At 40.5% G+C, this 21,992-nt stretch overlaps 1 protein-coding gene across 9 annotated transcripts in view; it reads left to right on the forward strand.

Annotated features, from left to right (window-relative positions):
• Nucleotides 1-21,295, forward strand: part of LOC117483333 (high affinity choline transporter 1-like) — a 41,570-nt gene extending 20,275 nt beyond the window's left edge. For 2 of the 9 annotated variants that reach the window (XM_034131630.1, XM_034131631.1), the window contains 9 exons: nt 1,269-1,370; nt 5,171-5,397; nt 7,174-7,287; nt 7,447-7,602; nt 11,852-12,000; nt 14,408-14,551; nt 15,625-15,778; nt 17,005-17,222; nt 19,382-21,295. In XM_034131630.1, the coding sequence (XP_033987521.1) occupies nt 5,214-5,397; nt 7,174-7,287; nt 7,447-7,602; nt 11,852-12,000; nt 14,408-14,551; nt 15,625-15,778; nt 17,005-17,222; nt 19,382-19,873 (1,611 nt within the window). In that variant the 5' untranslated portion in view covers nt 1,269-1,370; nt 5,171-5,213 and the 3' untranslated portion in view covers nt 19,874-21,295. Of the gene's footprint in view, nt 1-23; nt 46-1,268; nt 1,371-5,170; nt 5,398-7,173; nt 7,288-7,446; nt 7,603-11,851; nt 12,001-14,407; nt 14,552-15,624; nt 15,779-17,004; nt 17,223-19,381 lie in introns of those variants that run through there. The other 7 variants (XM_034131633.1, XM_034131634.1, XM_034131638.1 and 4 more) reach the window with 5 other exon arrangements.
• The last annotated feature ends 697 nt before the right edge of the window (nt 21,296-21,992 follow it).

Genomic DNA, 21,992 nt, shown 5'->3' on the forward strand with positions numbered 1-21,992 from the left:
TGGAGTAAAAGTACAGTTACAACGCTCTGCAGAAACTGCCGTCAGGTGATTATTCTTTGTGGGTGTGTTGCCACGAACAAACCCCTTTCACATAAGCCATTTACGTCATTATTGATATGTTGATCTTATAATTTAGGCTTTTAAAGGTTATCATATTCAGTAGTGTTGCATTGTACGGTGGCTGACAGGGGCAAGCGTGTTCAGTGGTGGCGCCAGGGTATTTTTGTTGGGTAATCTATGGTAGGGCTAACCCATACAGTGGTGGTGCTCAAGTCAGTATTTGCAATTGAATTACATACACGCTATATCGCCCCCCGTGAAACAGTGAAATGCCACACGTGAGGTTTAGATTATTTCCCTTTCTCAATCAAAATGGAACTGTATGAAATAAAACGGCACATCTGTCTTGTAGTAAATAAAAAGGGATCACTGTGAACGTGACGTATGATAGTACACGTTGAAGATCCAATAGGGATACTGAATGGCGGTTTTGATTGATCTCAATCAGTAAGGCATGACGCAGACAACGTTGAATTGCTCTGATTGGCTGTAGGTCTATTCAAATTGCATTCGGAGGCATTTTGATCTGACCGCGGCCGCACTTAACGCCAGAGAATTTCCACACCTTTAGTGTTTAAAACTCCCCCACTACTTAGACTATTCCTTGCACCCCTCTTCTATAAGCCCGAATGGTCTCAACCATATTGCATCAGTAACGTGCACTTGTTGTTACAGCAGGATCAGTTTGTGTGTTGTGGACACGACCCGTATATTTTCGCAATCCGTGTTCTCAACATTTTGCATTTTGCTTATTATTTAATTGAATTTGCTTACTTTAACATCACTTTTCATGGTGGGGCTAAGGTGGGGCTAAGGTGGGGCTAAGCCATTTCTTGGTATGGCTGTAGCCTACCCCAGCCATACCCTGGCGCCGCCAGTGAGCGTGTTACAACTTCCCAAAAAACTTAATTTAGGAGAAAACGATGCAAACAGAAAAACATAAATGTGCCAAATCACATGCAAATGAAGAAACATCATCACCAACTTCACAACACATGTGCAACATTTACTAAAAGCGCTGCATAAACGAAACGCTGCAAATATAAACGCTGCAAGTGTCTAATAGTGTATATAATGATATAAGACATAACAACTCTTGTTATGATTATTGATTCCTTTGGATAGAACCTTTTATTATCACTCAGGTTTCAGTTGAATGTTTAACATAAAGGGTTAACTAACCTACATTTCTGCTGTCTTTTTACAAGTGATCACTCCGCTCCACTCCTTCACTCTGCTGAGGTGTGGCTTTGAGGATCTTTACCGAAAACTGATTTTCTTCTTCTTACAACTTTCCAAAGGATTTACAGGTAATTATAAATACACAATACTCAGTGTTAAGTATTATCAGAGAAAATCCGTATTGTCATTTTCTTTGGACAAACAGGTAACAAGGTTTCTGTTCTTTTTCATTGTTCATTTGCTGTGAAATAAGTATTTAACTTGTATGTTTATTGGAAATGATTGGGACCAATGCAGGTATACCAATTAGGGATGTGAACGATTGATCGAATGTTCGAAATTATTCAGGTATTCGAATATGAGTTATGAATATTTTTTTATTTTTTTTGGGAGGGGTGCCTAAGTTGATTACATGTGATCAAATGGAATAATTCAATGTATACGACAGTGCCATAGCTAAGTGTGTTAGGTCTAAAGGTGTGTTTTGCTCCGCTCACCGGTCCCTCACAGCGGGCAGAGCTGCAGGTGCTGATCTCTCTCTCGCGTCCGGTTATACTTCACTCGCGTTTATGTCCAAATCCATCAGATCTAGCTAGTTCTAGCTAATGATATGGCTGCTGCCCAGGGGTGGACTGGGACTAAAAATCAGCCCGGGAAACTCGACCGGCCCAACTCGGTACCGATAGACAATTGTCAACGGTGGGGGGGGGGGGGGGGGGGGGGGAGGGGAGGGTGCTAGTGAATTGTCCGACCGGCCCACTTCGGTACCGGCCCACCCCAAACTCCCGGTATTCCCAATGGCCAGTCCGCCCTTGCCCCTCCCTACAGCTGGCCTGATTGTGAATCGCCTCCGCACCCGCCTCTCCCCTGAGCATGTAGACATGCTCATATTCTTAAACAAGAATGAGTATTGAATAGCTGCATTCTGTGCAGAGGCCCTGTTATAGGTTGGTGATCTCTGTTGCATACATGCCAACCTTTCCAAATCCAAAAGAGGTAGGTTTGCGCGCGGCAAATGTGCACGCCCAAATTAGGTAATCAGAAGAAATGGAACCCCAGTAATTACATGTATAAACCATGTATTTAACATATATTGCATCATTTTATGTATTTTTCAGAAAAAGTGGTAGTTTGGTAAACAGTGACATCAATGACATGTTTGGTCTGTAAAATGCCCGAAAAGTAAAAGAATGGGAGATAAATATCCCAAAGTCTCCACATTTTATTATATTTTTAATGTGTTTCTGGTCCTCTTTCAGTTGCATTGTTGGAGAAGCCTGTGACATAAGATTTTCAACGACATAATTACTCTGTAGCTGTGTTAGTTTGACAATAAAGAACCTTGAACCTTGACAGTGTAGTTCAGGGGTGCCCAACCTTTTTTGAACCGAGAGCTACTTTTAAAGTTGCCAGTCTGCCGAGATCTACCAGTCCAAATAGAGAGGCGTAGCCATTACTGACAGCCTACTACCAGGTAAATACACACTTCTACTTGTATAAAACTGACCTTTGTACGATTAATACTTCATAAAATACTGCAGATCCTTTATCTTACCTCTTTCTAATCTACACACATAAAAGTATTTAACTGAAGTTACACAACAGTGTTGTTGATACAGAGTTGGAGTTTATTCACACGTCACATACTACAGTGGGTCATGTTTTCAAGAAACATTGAACAGTGCTGCCACATATGACACAGGAAAAAAAGAAAAGACTCTGAACCCTTTCTTTGCCATTATATAAAAATAGTGTTGCTACAAAAGTATAAATTAGTTTTACTAATAAGACAACTCAGATCTGAAGCTACACAGGAATCTGCTGCCAAAGTGCAATAAAAAAGACCAAATTAATAGAATCAAACCCTTTTTTTGTTGCATTTTAGTAGAGTATAAAAAGAAATGCCTTTAAAATAGGATGCAAGCAACACTAGTTTCTTAACCTGAATTGATAATAGACTATAATCAATTTAAACAGAACAGATCTTAAAGTTTGCATTCTTATACCATGTTGTACAATAATTATAATGAATAAGTTCAAACAAACTAAAACTTACAGCTGATTAATAACGGTATCTAACTTGAGTTTTTATTATATCAAAAACCTGTTGAAATGCTACTGTTATTTTTACTGTCCCCAAAAAGCGCGCCGGCAGCCTCCAGGAATGCTTCTTTCACAACTTCGCCGTCTTTGAAAGACTTCATGTGTTTTGCAAGAACGTGACTGACACGATAAGATGCTATGGTAGCAGCCTTGCTCTTGTTGTTGGGCCTGGTGAAAATGGACTGCTGTGCATTTAGCTGTCCTTTCAGGTCCCTCACCTTTTGGGAGCGTAGGACAGAATTAGGAGGGAATTCCGTCTCGTAGCGTTTGTGCACTGTTTTGAAATGCCGCTCCTAAATTACCCTTCTTCGATAAAGCCACGCTCGCATTGCAGATGAGAGACAGATGGACTTTGAATTGGAATAGATACAAAAATAATCATCCTCCCACTCGGAGTGAAAATTATATATTTGGGGCTCTTTTGCTTCTGCCATAATTGTGGTCTTGTGTGTGCGGACTGCACAGCAAACTAGTGCCCACTGACTACCAGCCACGCCCCGATAAATCACAAAGCTTTGATGCGTTCAAGTGCATTATTCTGGCACAGGAAGATTATGTTATAGGACATTAACGATAAAACAGAATATTGTTGTTCTATTTTTAGACACATCTCGCGATCGACTGAAACACAGAGGACTGTTTGTATGATGGGATCACAGACACGCTGCAAACGGTGTCCGCCAAAAGTCGAGTCCAGTGTCTATGTAGTGTCATTTTTATTTGTAGTTTGGGAAGATTGAAAATCGGTAGGCGGTAGAAAAATGTCAAAAGCGGTAGACTAGCGCCCAAATCGGTAGGGTTGGCAGGTAGGCTGTTGTAATAGGCGTACGTTACCCTAACCGGTTATGTTGTTCGTGTATGATCCCTCTTTCATTTAAAAACCAAGTTATGTTTTAAGCATGAAAGCTGTAGGCCTATAGCTGTCAACTGTTCAAACTGTGATCACCAGTTCAATACATTTGACAAATTCGACTTGGTTTCTATACTTATTTGAACATGTATTTATTTTATTTTTTTGTAAAAAAAAATCCCACATTTTTTTGTTTTTTATAGGATATGTACATTTCGGTTAATCGGTTAACCGTTTCTTTGGGGGTCGAATATTCGAATATACATTTGCTTTCAAATTCCCATCCCTAATACCAAGACCAAGGAGCAGAAATGCAAATGAATATTCAACAGCTGTGTTTTTAGTTTTGGAGATATACATGAATTCAAACTGATCAGAAAATCTACTCAATATTTACTGCTGTAAATCTCCAAAGACTCAACAAGAATTGAATAACTTATAGGAGGGTTAAAATGTTTTTTCCCATGTTTTATACGAGTTATTTTCAGTAAAAAGCACAACGAAACAACTGAAAATAGAAACCTGGCATGATACCAAGCTGTCGGAAATAACTGCTGTTTATCTGGTGGCGTGTGTTGAAGGAGAGCAACTGAACAAACACATTTCCAGTACAGTTTAATAATGTATTCATAACATTTGTATGTTTATTGTTAGCCAACTTTGTGTCCAATATTTAAAGATGAGTCCTTTTTATTCAAAATAAAACCTCCATAGAGTAGTTGTATATTTTCAGAAAGCTAAGGATAAGGTTTGATTTTCTAAATAAAAGTCCCAGAAGGTTTCTATATCCTAAAACGAAGAAGGAAGTATTTATCTACTCATGCACAATACAATGTGTGGCCTATTTACCTCAACAATACAGCAACAGCTAACACTGCCAATACTTAGTTAGCACTGTTATTGTCATACAGTCAAAATCACTTGGTAGGTCATTTTCTAGTCTAACAGTTCTAAAAACTCTCATGGTCCTGCCAGGTTTCCCCAAATCCTGACAGTCCTTTCCCCACAGTCACTGAGGATGGCGGTAAATTGGCCAGGACTCGTGTCCATAGGAGTGTTTTACATCATCGTACTGGGCACAGGCATCTGGGCGTCCAGGAAGTCCAAACGCGAGGAGAAGAAATGCTCCGGGAACCGCAGTGAAGTTGCAATGGTTGGAGGGAGGAACCTAAATATCTGTGTCAGCATCTTCACAATGACAGGTAGAAATAACCACCTATAATTGGTGGTGTAATGTCACTAAGTACATACTCAAGTAATGTAAAAAAACTCACACTACTTCACTTAAAGGGTCACCTATTATGCTAAATCCACTTTTTCATGTCTTGTATACATAATCAATGTTTATTTATATAGCCCAATATCACAAATGTTACATTTGTCTCAGTGGACTTCACAGTTTGTACAGAATATCAGTATGACAATACGACACCCTCTGTCCTTAGACCCTCACATCGTACAAGGAAAAACTTCCAGAGAAACCCCACAGTTTAAAGGGGAAAATGGGAGAAACCTCAGGGAGAGCAACAGAGGAGGGATCCCTCTCCCAGGAAGGACAGACGTGCAATAGATGCCGTGTGTAAATCGAAAATATAATACATATACAACATAGGTAGACCAAATGTTTGGAAATGCATGTGTCTATAATAAGAAGATGAATCCACGAGGATGTCAACAATCCTGTGGGAGCCATCAGGGAAGTAGTATGATGAAAGTCAGGCAGGACCACAGTGACAGATTCAGCCACATCAACATGTGTCCCCTCTGTGTAGAGAGATTCTGAAAGTTTCAGGAAAAAAGATTCTCTCACTTTTTGTCCTGATCCATTTATATAAAAACCTGTCTGAAAATGATCTGATCAGATTTTGGACACTTTATGATGTCATAACGATTTTTTGGCTTGTGTAACCATTAGCCAATCACCAACCAAGGTAACCCCCCCACCTTTTCTCCTCTCACTGTCTCTTTTCCCACGGCATAGTTCTACGGCCTTGGGTATTGCTGCTATCTCTCTTAAGGAGGAGGAGCTTGGGTACATTGTTGTTGCCAGTCTATGACGGAGCACAAGCCGCCATGAGGTAGTTTACTGTTCAGGGACGAAGGTTCCCTGGCGCACATTCTTTCCTATGGACGAGAGCTCTAGTTAGATTCAGGGTCCATAATTGTTTAGTCTTACTGATAAAGAATGTTGATTGTTACACTCCGACCTAGTTAAAACATCGAGCTGCAGAAAGAGTTCTTCAGAATTGGTTTGGCAACCGCTGTGTCAACTCGTGACACACCACCTGTCTCGTAAATTCTCCGGCCGTAACTCCAAATAAACCACCAGTGTTTGCCATCAAAGCTCCAGCTCTCCTCGTGCCTCTCTGAGTCCTGTTTCCAATTGCTTCAGAAGTTTCCCCCCACAAGACCTATAATATATTGATGAAAAACAGTGCAATAGGGGACCTTTAATGTATTTAACATATTTAGTTACTTTGCAGATTGATGGTTTCAAGGTTATTAATATAAAAATCAACACACATATTATAAGTTAAGCTACCTAGTGTATACAGTCATTCAATTAAAACCAACCTTAACTAAGTGCAACACTGAAGTGATAAACACATTAATGCAACAATCTTTTTTATACAATCATTTTAAATAATCTGTTGCTTGAAATAGCTATTTTGTGAGTACCAGTACTTTTACTTTTGGTACGTAAAGTATATTTCAATGCTAAGTACAATTTTGAATGCAGAACTTTTACTTGTAACTGGGTTTGGGTTAGTATTTTTACAATGTAGTATTAATACTTTTACTTAATAATCTGAGTACTTCCTCCACCACTGTCTATAATGATCATAGATGAGCATATTCACTGAGCACAGCTTTAAATGTTCGTAATGGTTAATCATTCAGGGACATGTATTATCAAATCAGTGGATTCAATTACTTTTGACTTAATTGGTTTTGTAATTATTCCTGATGTTTTGCAGCCACTTGGGTGGGAGGTGGCTATATTATGGGTAGTGCTGAAATGGTCTACGATCCAACGAAGGGCTTAGTGTGGGCCGTCGCACCCTTGGCTTTCTCCATGAGTCTAATTATAGGTGAGTGAGGTCCAATATTTCCTTATTATGTCCTTACAATAATATGTAACATGTTTGACAATAGGGCTGCCTTTTAAACACCAGAAAAATATAAAATTATTCTCAAAAATAGAAGGATTTTATAATTAATTCATAACGTTTCCCTTTGTGTGACTCCAGGTGGGCTCTTCTTTGTCAAACCTATGCGGTCGAAGAACTACGTGACCCTCATGGATCCATTTCAGGAGAAATACGGCAACAAAGTGTCCGCTGTGCTCTTCATTCCCGCTCTCATTGGGGACATCCTGTGGATTGCATGTATTCTGGGTGCACTGGGTAAGACCGAAACGACGACTCAATGAACGAGTTTCTTGCAACATCAGCCAGTCAGATCTCAATCTTAGAGAGATTTTAAGATGAAGATAAGATAAGAGGAACTTTATTGATCCCAAATTGGGAAATGTTTGCGTTGCAGTAGCATAAAAAAGAACAAAACAAAACAAGGCAATGCACATAAGTAGAAATTAAAGAGTAGAAATAAACAATACTAGAATTGAAACATCTCAAAATAGAATTAAAACAGCATCTTCAGAATATGATGTACTTTTATTTGTACCATGTTACCCTCTTGGTACAGATTGTTAGCTAACATTTGCTTTAGGGTTAGGGTTAGGGTAATTAGTTTTGCACTTATTTGGCAAAGAGAATCGCTGCTTTTTCCAGTTCTTATTTCATTTTAAAATGACCATCTTTGGCTTTTAGTATCAAACTTTTGTTCGTGGGAAGAAAGGATGATTTACTCTCCTGATCCTGTAAGAGGACTAGAAATGAATCTTGTGACTGAGGAACTGCAGAAGGAGGGCTGCACTGTAATCAGTGCATCAGGGGATGCAGACATGGACATTGTCAAGGTTGCAATCGAGGTGTCACAACATCAAAACGAACCTGTAAATGCACGTTTTGTTCAGCCGGATAATTTCCACATGTCGACCCTGCTTTTAAAAATGTCAAATCATAAATCTAATTGATAGATTTATGATCGCACCACTCTATTGAGGCCTCCATTTTCGTCCACACAAGTCCAAAGTCCCTAAGGTGTATGACATCAACGAGATGACATGGATGTGATACAACTTCCAGGATCTATAGTGTTGGCCAAAAATCAACGTTCCAGAAACTTGCGAATGGTGAATCGACCATCCAGACGTGTGCAAATGCGTTTGTGCTCCAAAATCAAATAATTGTAATTTGGACAAGACCAATGGATTTCTAGGCCCCCAAAACATACATTTAGACAACGAATTAGGAGGAGTTAGGGTATTTTAAAACCCTGAGCCTGTTTTTCAGGCCTCAGGCTCGAAAATGATATGCCCAGAACAAATAACTATATCTTCACTTCTAAAAGGGGCAAATTAATAATCTTTGTTCTCAAAGCAATGATAAACCTGTGAGTTGGATGTAGAAGAGTCAGAATCAATATAGATGTTTTTATTTTAAAGTAAATTCAGATTGAACATAGTAAAACAATTTAAAGTGGACCTATCATGCTATATTTGAATAATATAGTGTAGGACCATACCTATATAAGGCATATTTATACTTTTTTCTTTTCAAAATACCAAACAGATCATGCATTTTAACCATGCCCCATTTTGCTCAATTTGACATTTTTTAGCTCTGGATTTGCAAGGGCAGATCCAGTGAGAACAGCACCATCTACAGGCCTGGCATATGTACTACAGCGTCTCCAGCGCTTTCGAACGGCAATGGCCGTGGCTGTCTCCTGATTGGTGGAGTTGGCCCAATAGCCGTAGCGCCACCGTCCTGACGTCAGGACAGTGTTCAAATCTGGATCAGTTTTTATCAGATCCGTTGCAGCCCCTTTTTTAGAGATTTGGGTATGGAGGAAAATAGAGAGGGTTGTGTTTTCTGACACTTCGTGAGTTCCCTGGAACACCGGGGACACATATTCATGTATAAAAGACGTACAAAAGTGCATTTTGCATGATAGGTCCCCTTTAAATTATAGTTTCCGTCTAAAAAAAACAAACATTACTTATAGTGAAAACCACCCTTGAAGGATGAGATATTAGACTAAAAGCTTTAGGAATCCAAACTATAAAATAGTACTTTAGAAAAGAAAACCCACCTCTGGGGTCATTTGGGTGTATTTGCCATATCTCTGGAACCCATTGGTCGATTTGGGTTGATTGAAAAAAATAATTAGATATACTAAATATTATTTGATCTATTCCACCACTAGCTTAATCCCAAATAATGTAGAGGTGTGTTGTAGGTGCCTTAAATAACCCCTTATTTTCTAGTGAGATGTATTTTTATGTTCATATAATAGTGATTTCAATGCCACCCCAAAATGATCACTGGTTCCATCCTGGCCACCCCACTGAAAATGTCCTGGCTCCGCCATTGCATCGGGTTTAACAGGTTAAGGGATTTTCGGCCATCTTGGACGCCATCTTGAAAATTAGACCTTTGTAGTGGTCAGATTTTGGTAGACTTTTAGTATGTTATTAAGTACACCTGATACTAAAATAATCCATTGAAAAACCTTTTGTTGCAATTTTTTTGGGGTCAAACCATATGTGCAGCTGACTAATATCTGAGACCTATAATATATTGATGAAAACGATTATAATAGGGGGCCTTTAACCTGTTAAACCCGAGAGGCCCCTAATCCGGGTCTGGCGGGTAGTTTTTTCACAAAACTGTGTCTCAGGGCTTGTTAATATTTAAAAATCTATTAATGTGTCATACTCACTTAACGGTTAGAAACTCAGCTAACTGAAGATATGAACCATTTTTACCAAAACAAAGCACAAGTCTCACAAGAAGCGTCTAAATTAGCCCTGAGCGAAAAAATGCTAACGCACTTAGCACAGAACTCAAGGTAAAAATACCCTTATTACTTATCGTAACTGCACATACAAGATATCCAATTAAAGCTGAGAGTCCTCAGATTCTATAGGTATTGGTATCATCACTGATCCCCTGTCAGAACTCGCGACAGGGGAAGCAAACACAGACATCACAACACGTAGCATCACGGAGCATTCACGGGACATCTCTTACCTTAGCTGTTGGTTTCTGATCAAAAGTCGTGTTCAATGTCATTAAAACGATAAAAACGTGGCTGAAGGTTAATCCATAGGTAAATCCAATGTGTCTGTCACTTTGAACAAATTATTGATAATCCATAATTCAATTTTTATGTAAAAATCGGAGAATTAATATTAGCTGCTAATGGTAGCCACCAGAGTGTATTGCAGCTTCCCGTTCCGGGGCATTCTGGCTACGCATCACTCATTCACCAATGGGTAATGTTTAGATGGATTTTAGGAACGTCCCCTCGATTCTATTGGCTCTAACAGTTAAAAAGAGATGTCAATCAAAATCGACCAATGGGTTCCAGAGATATGGAAAATGCACCCAAATGACCCCAGAAGTGGGTTTCTTTTTTCTAAATCTCTCTAAAAAGGTCAAATGTCACTTGTTTTGCATCAATCTTGATACAGGGTACTTATTATATGTTATACAGTAGTTTGGATTCCTAAAGCTTTTAGTCTACTATCCCATCATTCAAGGGTGGTTTTCACTATAACGGTACGTCCACACAGCAGCGTTAAAAAAATCTTGGAGGTGGGCGTATCTGAAGCTTGGGGATTTTTTGCGAGCAAGGCACCAACAACCAATCACATGAATCTCCCGCCCCCGACATACGAAGCAAAAAAGCCCGAAGTAAACTGGATATAAACTCCCCAAACAGGCGAAAACCTACCACTGTCTCTGCCACCTCCCTCCATGCCTGGCTCCTCCGGTTTGTATCCCGGTAGGTAAATAGGGACTGGTCATAAAGCACCGGGTGATTCCCTACCGCTAATTTCTCCTCCATTTTTTGGAATATGAGGAAATGACCTGCGGTATGTCTCTCCCAGCATACACGCGGTTTGATTGGCTAGCGCTTGAACTGTCAGATTTGCATACACGGGATTTGATTGGCTGACGCTTCCACCTCAGCTTCAAAAGTTGAACATTGCTCAACTTTGAATCCTGAAAATCCTGAAAATCTCCGCTCTGCTGCCCACAATGCAGTTCGGCGAAAAGTGAGGCAAAGTGACGTCACCCCATTCAAAGTGAATGGGCAGAAGCGTTCCAAGATTTTTTAACGCTGCTGTGTGGACGGGCCGTAAGTTAAAAAAAAAAATGTCGGACGGACACTATAATTTACATTTTTTTACTATGTTCAATCTGAATTTACATTAAAATTCAAAAAATCTATATTGATTCTGACTTTTTTACATCCAACTCACAGGTTTATCATTGCTTTGAGAAAAAAGATTATTAATTTACCCCTTTTAAAAGGGAAGATATTGTCATTTGTTCTGGGAATGTCATTTTCGAGCCTGAGACCTGAAAAACAGGCTCAGGGCTTAACAGGTTAAGCCCTGAGCAACAACATGTCCCCTAATGATTATCTATATATCTGTACTCATGTTAGTTTGTTGTTTCTGCACCTGAGTTTTTGTAGAAGTGCTTGCCTCACTGTGAATGTATGTTTGTGTTACAGGAGGGACGGTGAGCGTGGTGATAGATATCCACCCCTGGCTGGCTGTGATTATCTCTGCTGCTGTGGCCGTCCTCTACACTCTGATGGGAGGACTCTACTCCGTGGCCTACACTGATGTCATCCAGCTTTGCTTCATTATCGTCGGCTTGGTACAAACATTACATTTTTACCGCAGTATAAACGGCCCAATGTTGGCCCCCAGAGGATGATTCATACTAACTTTGCTAGGCTTATAATTTTTCCTCAAGCTCCTCCATCAGGTTAATATCTGAGGTGATAGGTCTTGCAAAATGTTGAATTGCCTGCCATAGAATTTGGTGTTAATTTGTCCTCTGTTTAAAGCTAATAGAGTGGTGAAGTCACACCCATCTACTTCCGCCCCATGGGACCTTATTTCGGAAAAATAATGTATTGAAGTCAATGGAGAGAGAAAACTTATCTTTCGATCCCGTTTGAATTGTGCCATGAATTACACATATGATGTTTGTCAATCTTAAAAAATCATTTCCATGTCAAAAAAGTCACAGTTTGTCGTAAAACTGTTGAAATATAAGACTATGAAAAATACGTAACTAGAAAGACTACAAATCCCAGAGTCGCGTAAGTGATGTCACAATTGTTTTCCTCCACTAAGAGATAGCTAAGATCAGCGCCATATAGATATAATCTATCTATATGGCGCTGGCTAAGATAAGATAACTTTAACAAGATGCCTGTGTGCTTAGTACCAGGTTGTTATCATACCAGCAATGGGTCTTGCTCGTTCTTTCGCTTCCCGTCTGATGAAAGGACCAGGAGTGTCTGGATCAAGTTAGCTACCTAGCTAGTAGCTAGCACGTTAGTTAGCATTACAGCCATGTCATTTTTATTAGCCTTAACATGAGGTAACATTAAGTAACCCAAAATGTTAAACAGTAAGAGTAGTAGTCATATTTCGTGAACCCTTTGAAGAGTACTGTCACCGGTGTGATCATTCTATAATACACACTTTAAGACCGGGGGAGAAATGCTAACGCTAACGCTAGCATCAGCGATCTTTTGCACTTCATGCTATCTGCACAAATGGTTGACATTAAACATTAAAAAGATCAGGCAGTTCAGAGAGAATCAAAGGCAGGCAGCTTTGCATGACATTCTTCAGGACGTGTTTCATTGTGGTGATAGTAAGGGTAGTCAATCGTTTTGTTGACAAGACAGTAGTGACGGCCATCTTGGTGACGTGTGTTGTTGTGCGAGTCTGCGAGACCAGAGATGTAGTTCATTGAGCGTTTCACACAAACAAATGTGTTACTTCACAGTTTTACGACACTTTCTTTTTTTTTTAATTTGCAAAATTATCTTTTAAATTGACAAACATCATATGTGTAATTCGTGGCACAATTCAAACGGGATCGAAAGATAATCTTTCTCTCTCCATTGACTTCAATACATAATTTTTCCGAAATAAGGTCCCATGGAGGTCCACCGGAAGGGGAGGGACTTCGCCACTCTATATGAAATTGTAAGCATTTAAATACAATTAACTAAAATGGGAAACATGGGAAACTTTAAAGCTGCTAAACAACAGCATGTAAGCGTGTCAAAGTGCAATGGGATAACTTTGCCAGACTTAGTGTACTGATCAGTCTGATTAGACATTAAGCAGAACAATTAACTAAAACTGAAATTGCACTGCTAACCTAAACAATATTAAGGGTAAATTGGACAGGTAGGACCCAATTGCAGGACAGACAATGGCTTAAACTGGAAATACCTTTATTTCAAGAACTCACTCCCCTGTAAACTCAAAGGCAAAAACAACTAACAAACTTCTCTCCCTTGGGAAAGACTCAAGAATCCCACCACCACCAACAGAAAACCAGAACTTAAATACATGCAGAATCAGTAATCAGACAGGAGGGAACACACACAGACAGGAAGCAGACCCAGACAAAAGACAGGGGGTGAACACCTTTCAAAATAAAACAGGAAAACAGACAGATCGTGACATAAATATTCTTTTTTTCTTTCTTTGGCTATATATTTAACAGAAAATAATTTCCAATGCCATTTGTTTCCAATATCCTGCAGCCCTAGTGGCTGGTAAGGTAAGGTAAGGTAAGGTAAGGTAAGGTAACATTTTCAGACACAGAGGCAATTCAAAGTGCTTTACATCAAAAGTAACACATAATAAATAGTAGTAATAGACAAAAGAAATAAACACAATGGAATAACAGATTCAGAAAAACCATGCATAAAAGAGATACAGAATAGTTTAACAACAACATTGTAAATACAGTAGGTGCTAAAACAAGTTAAAAGACTTCTGGGTAAGCAGCTGAAAAAGGAAATGTTTGTAGCCTCGATTTAAAAGAACTCAGCGTTGGTGAAGACCTCAGGGTTTCTGGAAGTTTGTTGCATTTTTGGGGAGCATAAAAACTAAAAGCAGCATCGGTGTGTTTGGTTCTGAGCCCCCGATGATCTCAGAGCTCTGGGTGTCTGGGTATCATCTCTGTCAATGTAAGTATGACTTTTCATCCATACGCAGAACTGATAGTGTCTCCCTCATTTTTATAGTGGCTCTGTGTGCCTTTTATCCTGGCTAGCCCCTCCTCTGCTAACTTCACTGTTGCTGCAGTCACTAAGCTGCACCAGGAGCCATGGATCGGCCGGCTGGAGCTGGAGGATGCAGGTCGCTGGGTGGAGGACATACTGCTGCTGGTACAGACACCTAAAACAACCATCAAGTACATATCCTAGAAATGCATTTCACCTAAAATCTCTTATGTAGTGAATATGCAGTATTAATTAAGACTGGAATTCCTTTATTGGTCCCACATCAAAAGTGGTGACATGACTCCCAATATTAATTGAAATGCTTTTATTGATTTAGAAAATGTTTTTATTGATTTTAAATATAGTATTATTGATTTAAAAAATAGTTTTATTGATTTAAAATGACATGCATCCGCTAAGAAAAATAGTCCGTTGTTATCGTTTGAACCACGTAGCAACGGCAGGAACTGCTTCGACAGCGTTTTGCTTTTTGATTACAGATTTGAAAACATCGTTGCTTACTTTAAAAGTAGCACAAGTCATTATGTCAAACCTTGGAAAGTATCTAGATATCCCTGCCCTAATGCCAAAGTAACTGGCAACTGAATATGTTTTGCCGTTTGATGTCCGTTGAGTAAAAAGGGCCGCAGCTCCGTGTTGAGGGTTTCTGCCCCGTTACTTCTCCGCTGTTTTCTTGTCCCTCTTGTCTTACTTCTCCGCTGTTTTCTTGTCCCTCTTGTCTTTTTATTTTCTTCGCTGGGGACTCATCAGCCACTAACCATTCATCCAAATGACTGTGCTCTCCAAATATATTAAAATTAATATTGAAAAGCAAACTGCTTGCCAAACTGTATACAGTTAAATCGACCGGACTTCTTTCTGCAGATGTGAGCGTCCTTAACAACGGTCAATAAATCCTTGACAGCGGTCTGTACTATGGATTAACAACATGTCACATGTTCTGAATTGACCAATCAGAATCGAGTATTCAACTAAGCCATGTAATAAAAATATATAAATTACATAAATAACATATTAAAGTATTGAGACCATATGAAAATGTTGGGACATTTATAAAAAAAAAGGAATGTTTTTACATCAAATAAATTATTGCACCATACAATTGCAATAAGCGTAAGTGTTTCACGTACAACCACTTTTGAGTTATGTATTATATATGTATTAAATATGTAGGAAGAACAGTGGTTAACAGCATTAACTTGGTTTTCTATCCAAAGGCCATCGGAGGGATCTGCTACCAGGCTTTCTACCAGAGGGTTCTGTCCACAGCCACTGATGCCCAGGCGAAGATCACCTGCTACGCTGCTGCTGTATTTTGCCCAATTCTTGGCATCCCTTCAATCCTCATAGGAGCAGTGGCTGCATCTACCAGTACCTACATTTAACCTTTCTCCTTTTCTATTCGCTATATCACATCATATACAAACTTGCTACCAGCAGTGGAAGAAGAAGTAAAAGATTCAAAGGTTTTATTGTCATATGCACATAAGCTAGGGCTGCACGATATTGAAAAAAACTGACATTGCGATATTTTTTACACCTGCGATATATATTGCGATATGAAAAAATACAGGAATGAAGAAAATATCCGGAACTAGAATTAGTTCATGAGAACCTTTTCACCCCCTTTTCAGTCCCTGCTAGAGAGCAGGTACTTTCATGGGAGAAAAAGGTTCCCATTTCTGATTGGCTGGGCGGATTGCAAACCACGCCCCGTAAAACTCCCAAAAGGTTTTGTGAAGCCGCCATTTTATTTTCCTCGCATTAGCATTATTAGCATTAGCATTAGCCCAGCGCACAAACGGAGAGAGACTAACTTATGGCAACACAAAATAAAACATGGGAGCGGTGGAGATGAGGAGGTGTCGGCGTTCTGGCGATTTACTCGGAAGGCTTCAGTAGAAGCTGCTGGGAGTCCCAGCAGCTTCTATTGAAGCCAGTCCCCAACTCCAGGGACTTCCGGCCGGGGACTTCGGGTGGCAGTATACGCCGTGAAGTTGTTTGCGGCCTGCCAGTAAACCCAAAGCAGAAGAAGAAGAAGTGACGTCAGCGGCTTCATTTGACTAATCCTTCCACAGGAACTTATTCCGGTGTGAACGTGATCTGTACTTAGTTCATCAGAACTAAAGAGCTCTGATGAACTAAGTTCTGATGAACTAAGTTCTGATGAACTAAGTACGGCAAAGTACTTGGTGTGAAAGGAACTAAATCAAATCAGAGACCCGGATGTACAGTGGAGATTAAACTGTTCATTAGCTTTCTAAAAGCAAATACTGTTTATGTTTTTTTATTAAATTGTCACTTAAGGTTACTAAAACAAATACTCTAAGTGAAAAAAACTACTGAAACAAAGAACTGTCACTTAAATGTACTAAAACAAATACCAATTACTGTATGTTATGTTTATTTTACACAATGACTTTATACTGTCTTTGTCTTTTTAACCCGCTTTTATTGTGTGAAATAACTGGCCTCAGCCTGGCCCCCCCGGGTCAAATTGGTCTAGAACCGCCACTGAATACTTGAGTAAATGTACTTCCCACCTCTGCTTGCAACTCATGTTTCTGTTGTGATTACATATGCCTAATTTCTGGCAGACTGGAACCAGACCAGCTACGGTTCCCCCAGCCCGTATGAAGAGGGCAAAGCTGGCATGATCCTCCCCATCGCCCTCCAGCATCTCTGCCCTTTCTACGTCTCTCTGCTCGGTATGGGAGCTCTGGCTGCTGCCGTGATGTCGTCCGTCGACTCGGCTCTTCTGTCTGCCGCCTCCCAACTGGGCCGAAACATCTTCAAGAACATCATCTACAAAGGGGTAACTTTTTATATGATATGGCCTAATGTGGCATCTTTAAGCTACTGAATAATGTGTCATTTAAATGAAAGACTTAGAGTTTAAGCCATGCTCTGTGAGGGTGTATCTGCACCGCAAGGCTTTGAGCATAATTATAAATGTGCACATGCTGTCAGGATGCTGACACGCTAACAAGGCAAACATGCTGTAAAGCAGGTATTAGCCGCTTTCACACCAAGTACTTTGCCGTACTTAGTTCCCAACATTTAGTTCCCAGCACTTAGTTCCCAGCACTTAGTACCCCCATGGAACTAAAGAGCCGATCGCGTTCACACCGGAATAAGTTCCCTGGACCCTGAGGGAAGATTAGTCAAATGAAGCCGCTGACGTCACTTCTTCTTCTTCTGCTTTGGGTTTACTGGCAGGCCGCAAACAACTTCACGGCGTATACTGCCACCCGAAGTCCCCGGCCAGAAGTCCCCGGCCGGAAGTCCCCGGAGTTAGGGACTGGCTTCAGTAGAAGCTGCTGGGACTCCCAGCAGCTTCTACTGAAGCCTTCCGAGTAAATCGCCAGAACGCCGACACCTCCTCATCTCCACCGCCCCCATGTTTTTTTTTGTGTTGCCATAAGTTATTCTCTCTCCGTTGGTGCGCTGGGCTAATGCTAATGCTAATAATGCTAATGGCAGCAAATACAATGGCGGCTTCAAAAACATTTTCAGAGTTTTACGGGGCGTGGTTTGCAATTCGCCCAGCCAATCAGAAATTGGTACTTTTTTCTCCCCAGGATAGTTCCACCTCTCTAGCAGGGACTAGAAATGGGGGTAAAAGTTCTCTGAACTAAGTTCTCTTTTTGGTGTGAACGCAAAATTCCAGGCACTAACGGAACTAAACGGGAAAAGTATGGGTAAAAGTACTCCGGTGTGAAAGCGCCTATTATGTTTACCATGTGACCCTCTTGGTACAGAATGTTAGCTAACATTTGCTAACACTAAATGCAGCTAGGGTTAATGGAAAGGTCATTCGATTTGCAGACAAATGGCTGAACATTACATTTCCGTTGAGTTCTTTGTTTGTCTTTATGATTACTATTTATACTTTAATGAGACATTCTTGTAGCCTACATATGCTGATAGCTTAGTTAGTCCTGAAGAGAAATATCACTTTATGTGACGCTCCATTATTTAAAAAGGACCCCAAAGCAGTGACTGATTTAGGTCAAGTTTTCACGGTGTTTAATAAAAAAAATGCAAACAAAAAGGCAGGCAGTGATGGCTACGAAGCTAGCTGGTTAGCAGAGAGTTGTCCAAGGAAAAAACACTGGAGAGAATCAAGGCTCCAGGCAGCAGAAACACTCTGGTTTAAAGAATATAGTAAAAAAAAAATGGCAGTATTTACATTGAATATGCATGGTTGTAATCCTAGAAATATAAATGAATAAAATAGTACCTACTATATTCTACTATAGAATAGTACCCAATAGCCGCGTTCACACCAAGTACTTTGCCGTATTTAGTGCCGGCACTCAGAGCCCCGGCACTTATGACCCCAGGGCATTTAGTACAGATCGCGTTCAGTACTTTTCCCTGAGGGAAGATTACGCAAATGAGCCGCTGTCATTTTGTCTTCTTCTGCTTTGGGTTTACTGGCAGGCAGCAAACAACTTCACGGCGTATACTGCCACCCGGAGTCCCCGGCCAGAAGTCCCCGGAGTTGGGGACTGGCTTCAGTAGAAGCTGCTGGGACTCCCAGCAGCTTCTACTGAAGCCTTCCGAGTAAATCGCCAGAATGCCGACACCTCCTCATCTCCACCGCTCCCATGTTTTGTTTTGTGTTGCCATAAGTTAGTCTCTCTGCGTTTGTGCGCTGGGCGAATGCTAATGCTAATAATGCTAATGCGAGGATAATAAAATGGCGGCTCTACAAAACATTTCAGAGTTGTACGGGGCGTGGTTTGCAATTCGCCCAGCCAACCAGAACTGGGGCACTTTTTTCCCCCAGGAAAGTACCATCTCTCAGCAGGCACTAAAAATGGGGGTAAAAGTTCCCGAGATTAAGTGCTCTTTTTGGTGTGAACGCGACATAAGGGGTACTAACGGAACTAAACGTGAACATTACGGTGAAAAGTACTCCGGTGTGAACGCGGCTAATGTCCCAAAACATGATCTCCTCTATTTCAGGCGTCAGAGAAACTGATTCTCATGGCGGTGAAAGTGTCGGTGGTGCTGTGTGGGACAGCTGGAGCCGGCCTGGCCATGACGACCTCGTCCGTCCACTTGTTCTGGATCATCAGCTCAGACGTGCTGTACTGTATGATGGCTCCTCAGGTGATTTGCATCTTCTACCTGTCTCGCTGGGTGAATTACTTAGGGGCCTGCTTTGGTTTCGTGCTGGCTCTCCTGCTGAGGGTTCTGGTTGGAGAACCTGTGATCGGCCTTCCTGACCTGATGCCTCTGCCCTGGGACAAGATCCAGGACGATGGTACTCGATACCGTTTGTTCCCTTTTCGAACCGCAATCCTGTTCATCACCCTCGGGACTATTTTCCTAGTGTCACGCCTCGCTGAGTGCCTGTTTGAGAAGAGGATGCTGGGAAGTGAGGATGAAACAGACGCTACATGTCAGGAGATGAAACCGATGAATAAAGAACAGACAAACACATCTTTAGATTGATAAATATATAGATCAGGGGTGTCCAAACATTTTTCACCAAGGGTCACATACAGAAAAATATTCGAAGGGCCGGGCCACTCACTAGAGGCGAGGTATACTGCCTCATAAGTTAAGTTATAAGTTAGCAAAATCAATCAAAAGTAGGTAAATGATGCTTGATACTTGAATCTGCTTTAAGGAAAATAAACAGCCTACATCCAAGCTCTCCAGAGAGTTTCATTTCATTTGTTAGCAGCTCATCCCTTAGGAAATAGGAAGGGTATATTTCTAGTTATTGGGCTTTTTTCTTATCGACTTTGAACATATTTTCAAATTTAATTGACTGAATTTATTGCAAATTGGGCTTATTAACACATGAACACTACTGTGTAATTTATGTTTACAGATATATTTAATAAGTACAATTCCCGCATCACTTACAAACTCCTCCTCCTCACCTACAAGTCCCTCCATGCCCTCTCCCCTCAGTACCTCACAGATCTCCTCCATCCATACATCCCGTCCCGCACCCTTCGATCCTCAGACTCTGGCCTGCTCTCCATTCCACCTTCACGCCTCCACACCTTCGGGGACCGTGCCTTCAGTGTCGCTGCCCCCACCCTCTGGAACTCCCTCCCTGCAGAAATCCGCAACGCCCCTTCTCTGAACATCTTCACATCAACCCTTAAAACTCATCTGTTCAACATCGCCTTCCAACAATAACTCACTCTCCACCCCCACTTACACTTCCATTTCTGCCCCCTGTTTTATGTTTTATGTCTTGTCCTTGTATGTTTCTTTGTAAAGCGACCTTGAGGTTATGAAAGGCGCTATATAAATTCAAGTTACAATTATTATTATTAATTCAAGAAAAGCTCAAGTTTAATTTGTGGGCCGTATTCCATTATACTTTTTGAATGTCCCGCGGGCCGCTTTTGGCCCCCGGGCCGTAGTTTGGACACCCCTGATATATCTGGGGATGTGTGTGGTTCATTTCTTCTTATGACTTTTCTTCCTTTAGCGAACAATATGTGCTTTAATCAAAACAGAACAAAAAGGTGTGAAGCAGAGTGGGATCATGGGAGTTTGTATCTTTCCAAGCATTCCTGCCATTTGAGTTTCTTACAGTCAGTGTCCTTTATTCTCCTCAAAAAGAAACCTGTTGTTTTAAACTGTTGAAAACTCAGAATAAAGCTATTTCCTGTTTATAATCAGGCTACTGACTCAATGTACTCAATGAAAGGCAGGTTTTTCTATATGTAAAATCATTTTTGATCCTAAATATCTTTGTTTTCGTCTTTTCTAAGCTCACATTGTTCTGCTGTCTTACATATAGGGTTGCAAAGGGGCGGAACATTTCCGGTAAATTTCCGGAAAGTTTCCATGGGAAGTTAAGCTGGGGAATTTTGGAAATATTCGATGCAAAATTATACAAAAAACATGACATTTCAACAGATTTCTTTAAAAAAAAACTGTTTTAAGTAGAACAGAACAAGTTTTAATTATTTCATTGAACAATTATTTGTTTCATTGAAGAACGAAAACAGGAATGTTGAGTTAAATATTACTCATCCCCCCCAACCTCACTCATGTTTGCACCATTTTCAGGCGATTTGTAATCTGTTCTAGAAAAACGATGTGTTTTTGGATATTTGGGGAGTTAGGTGGTCCGCAAGTGTTTTTTTATTGGTTAAGTGGTCCTTGGTATGAAAAAGTTTGAGAAACATTGTACTAGATGAATACATTTGTATGTGATATTTGCAATTTAAACATTAAATAAATATATTACCCCATAATATCATCAAAACTTACTTCACTTTGTGTAGTCCACAGGCTCGAATGTGTGGCTACATTTGTCTTGTGCTTTGGGCTCAAAAGTGTGGTCCAGTCTTCTCGAAATCATCTGTGCATGTGATGGAGGAATGCACAGTGCCTGTAGGGGGTGTGGTCTCAATAGCCATGCAGTAAGCAGTGTGCTATGGCATGGATATTCATGTGTACTTGAATGGCATCTGCTAAAATATACTTTCCCCAACTATATTTAAGTTCCCTATGAAGAGCCAACCTTCAATTTAGAAAATTCCCAGTTAATTCCCATGGAAAGTTTCCATCTTTGAAAATTCCCGGAATTTTGCAACCC

Source organism: Trematomus bernacchii, unplaced genomic scaffold, assembly GCF_902827165.1.
Source record: "Trematomus bernacchii unplaced genomic scaffold, fTreBer1.1, whole genome shotgun sequence".
In the NCBI taxonomy this organism is placed as follows: Eukaryota; Metazoa; Chordata; class Actinopteri; order Perciformes; family Nototheniidae; genus Trematomus; species Trematomus bernacchii.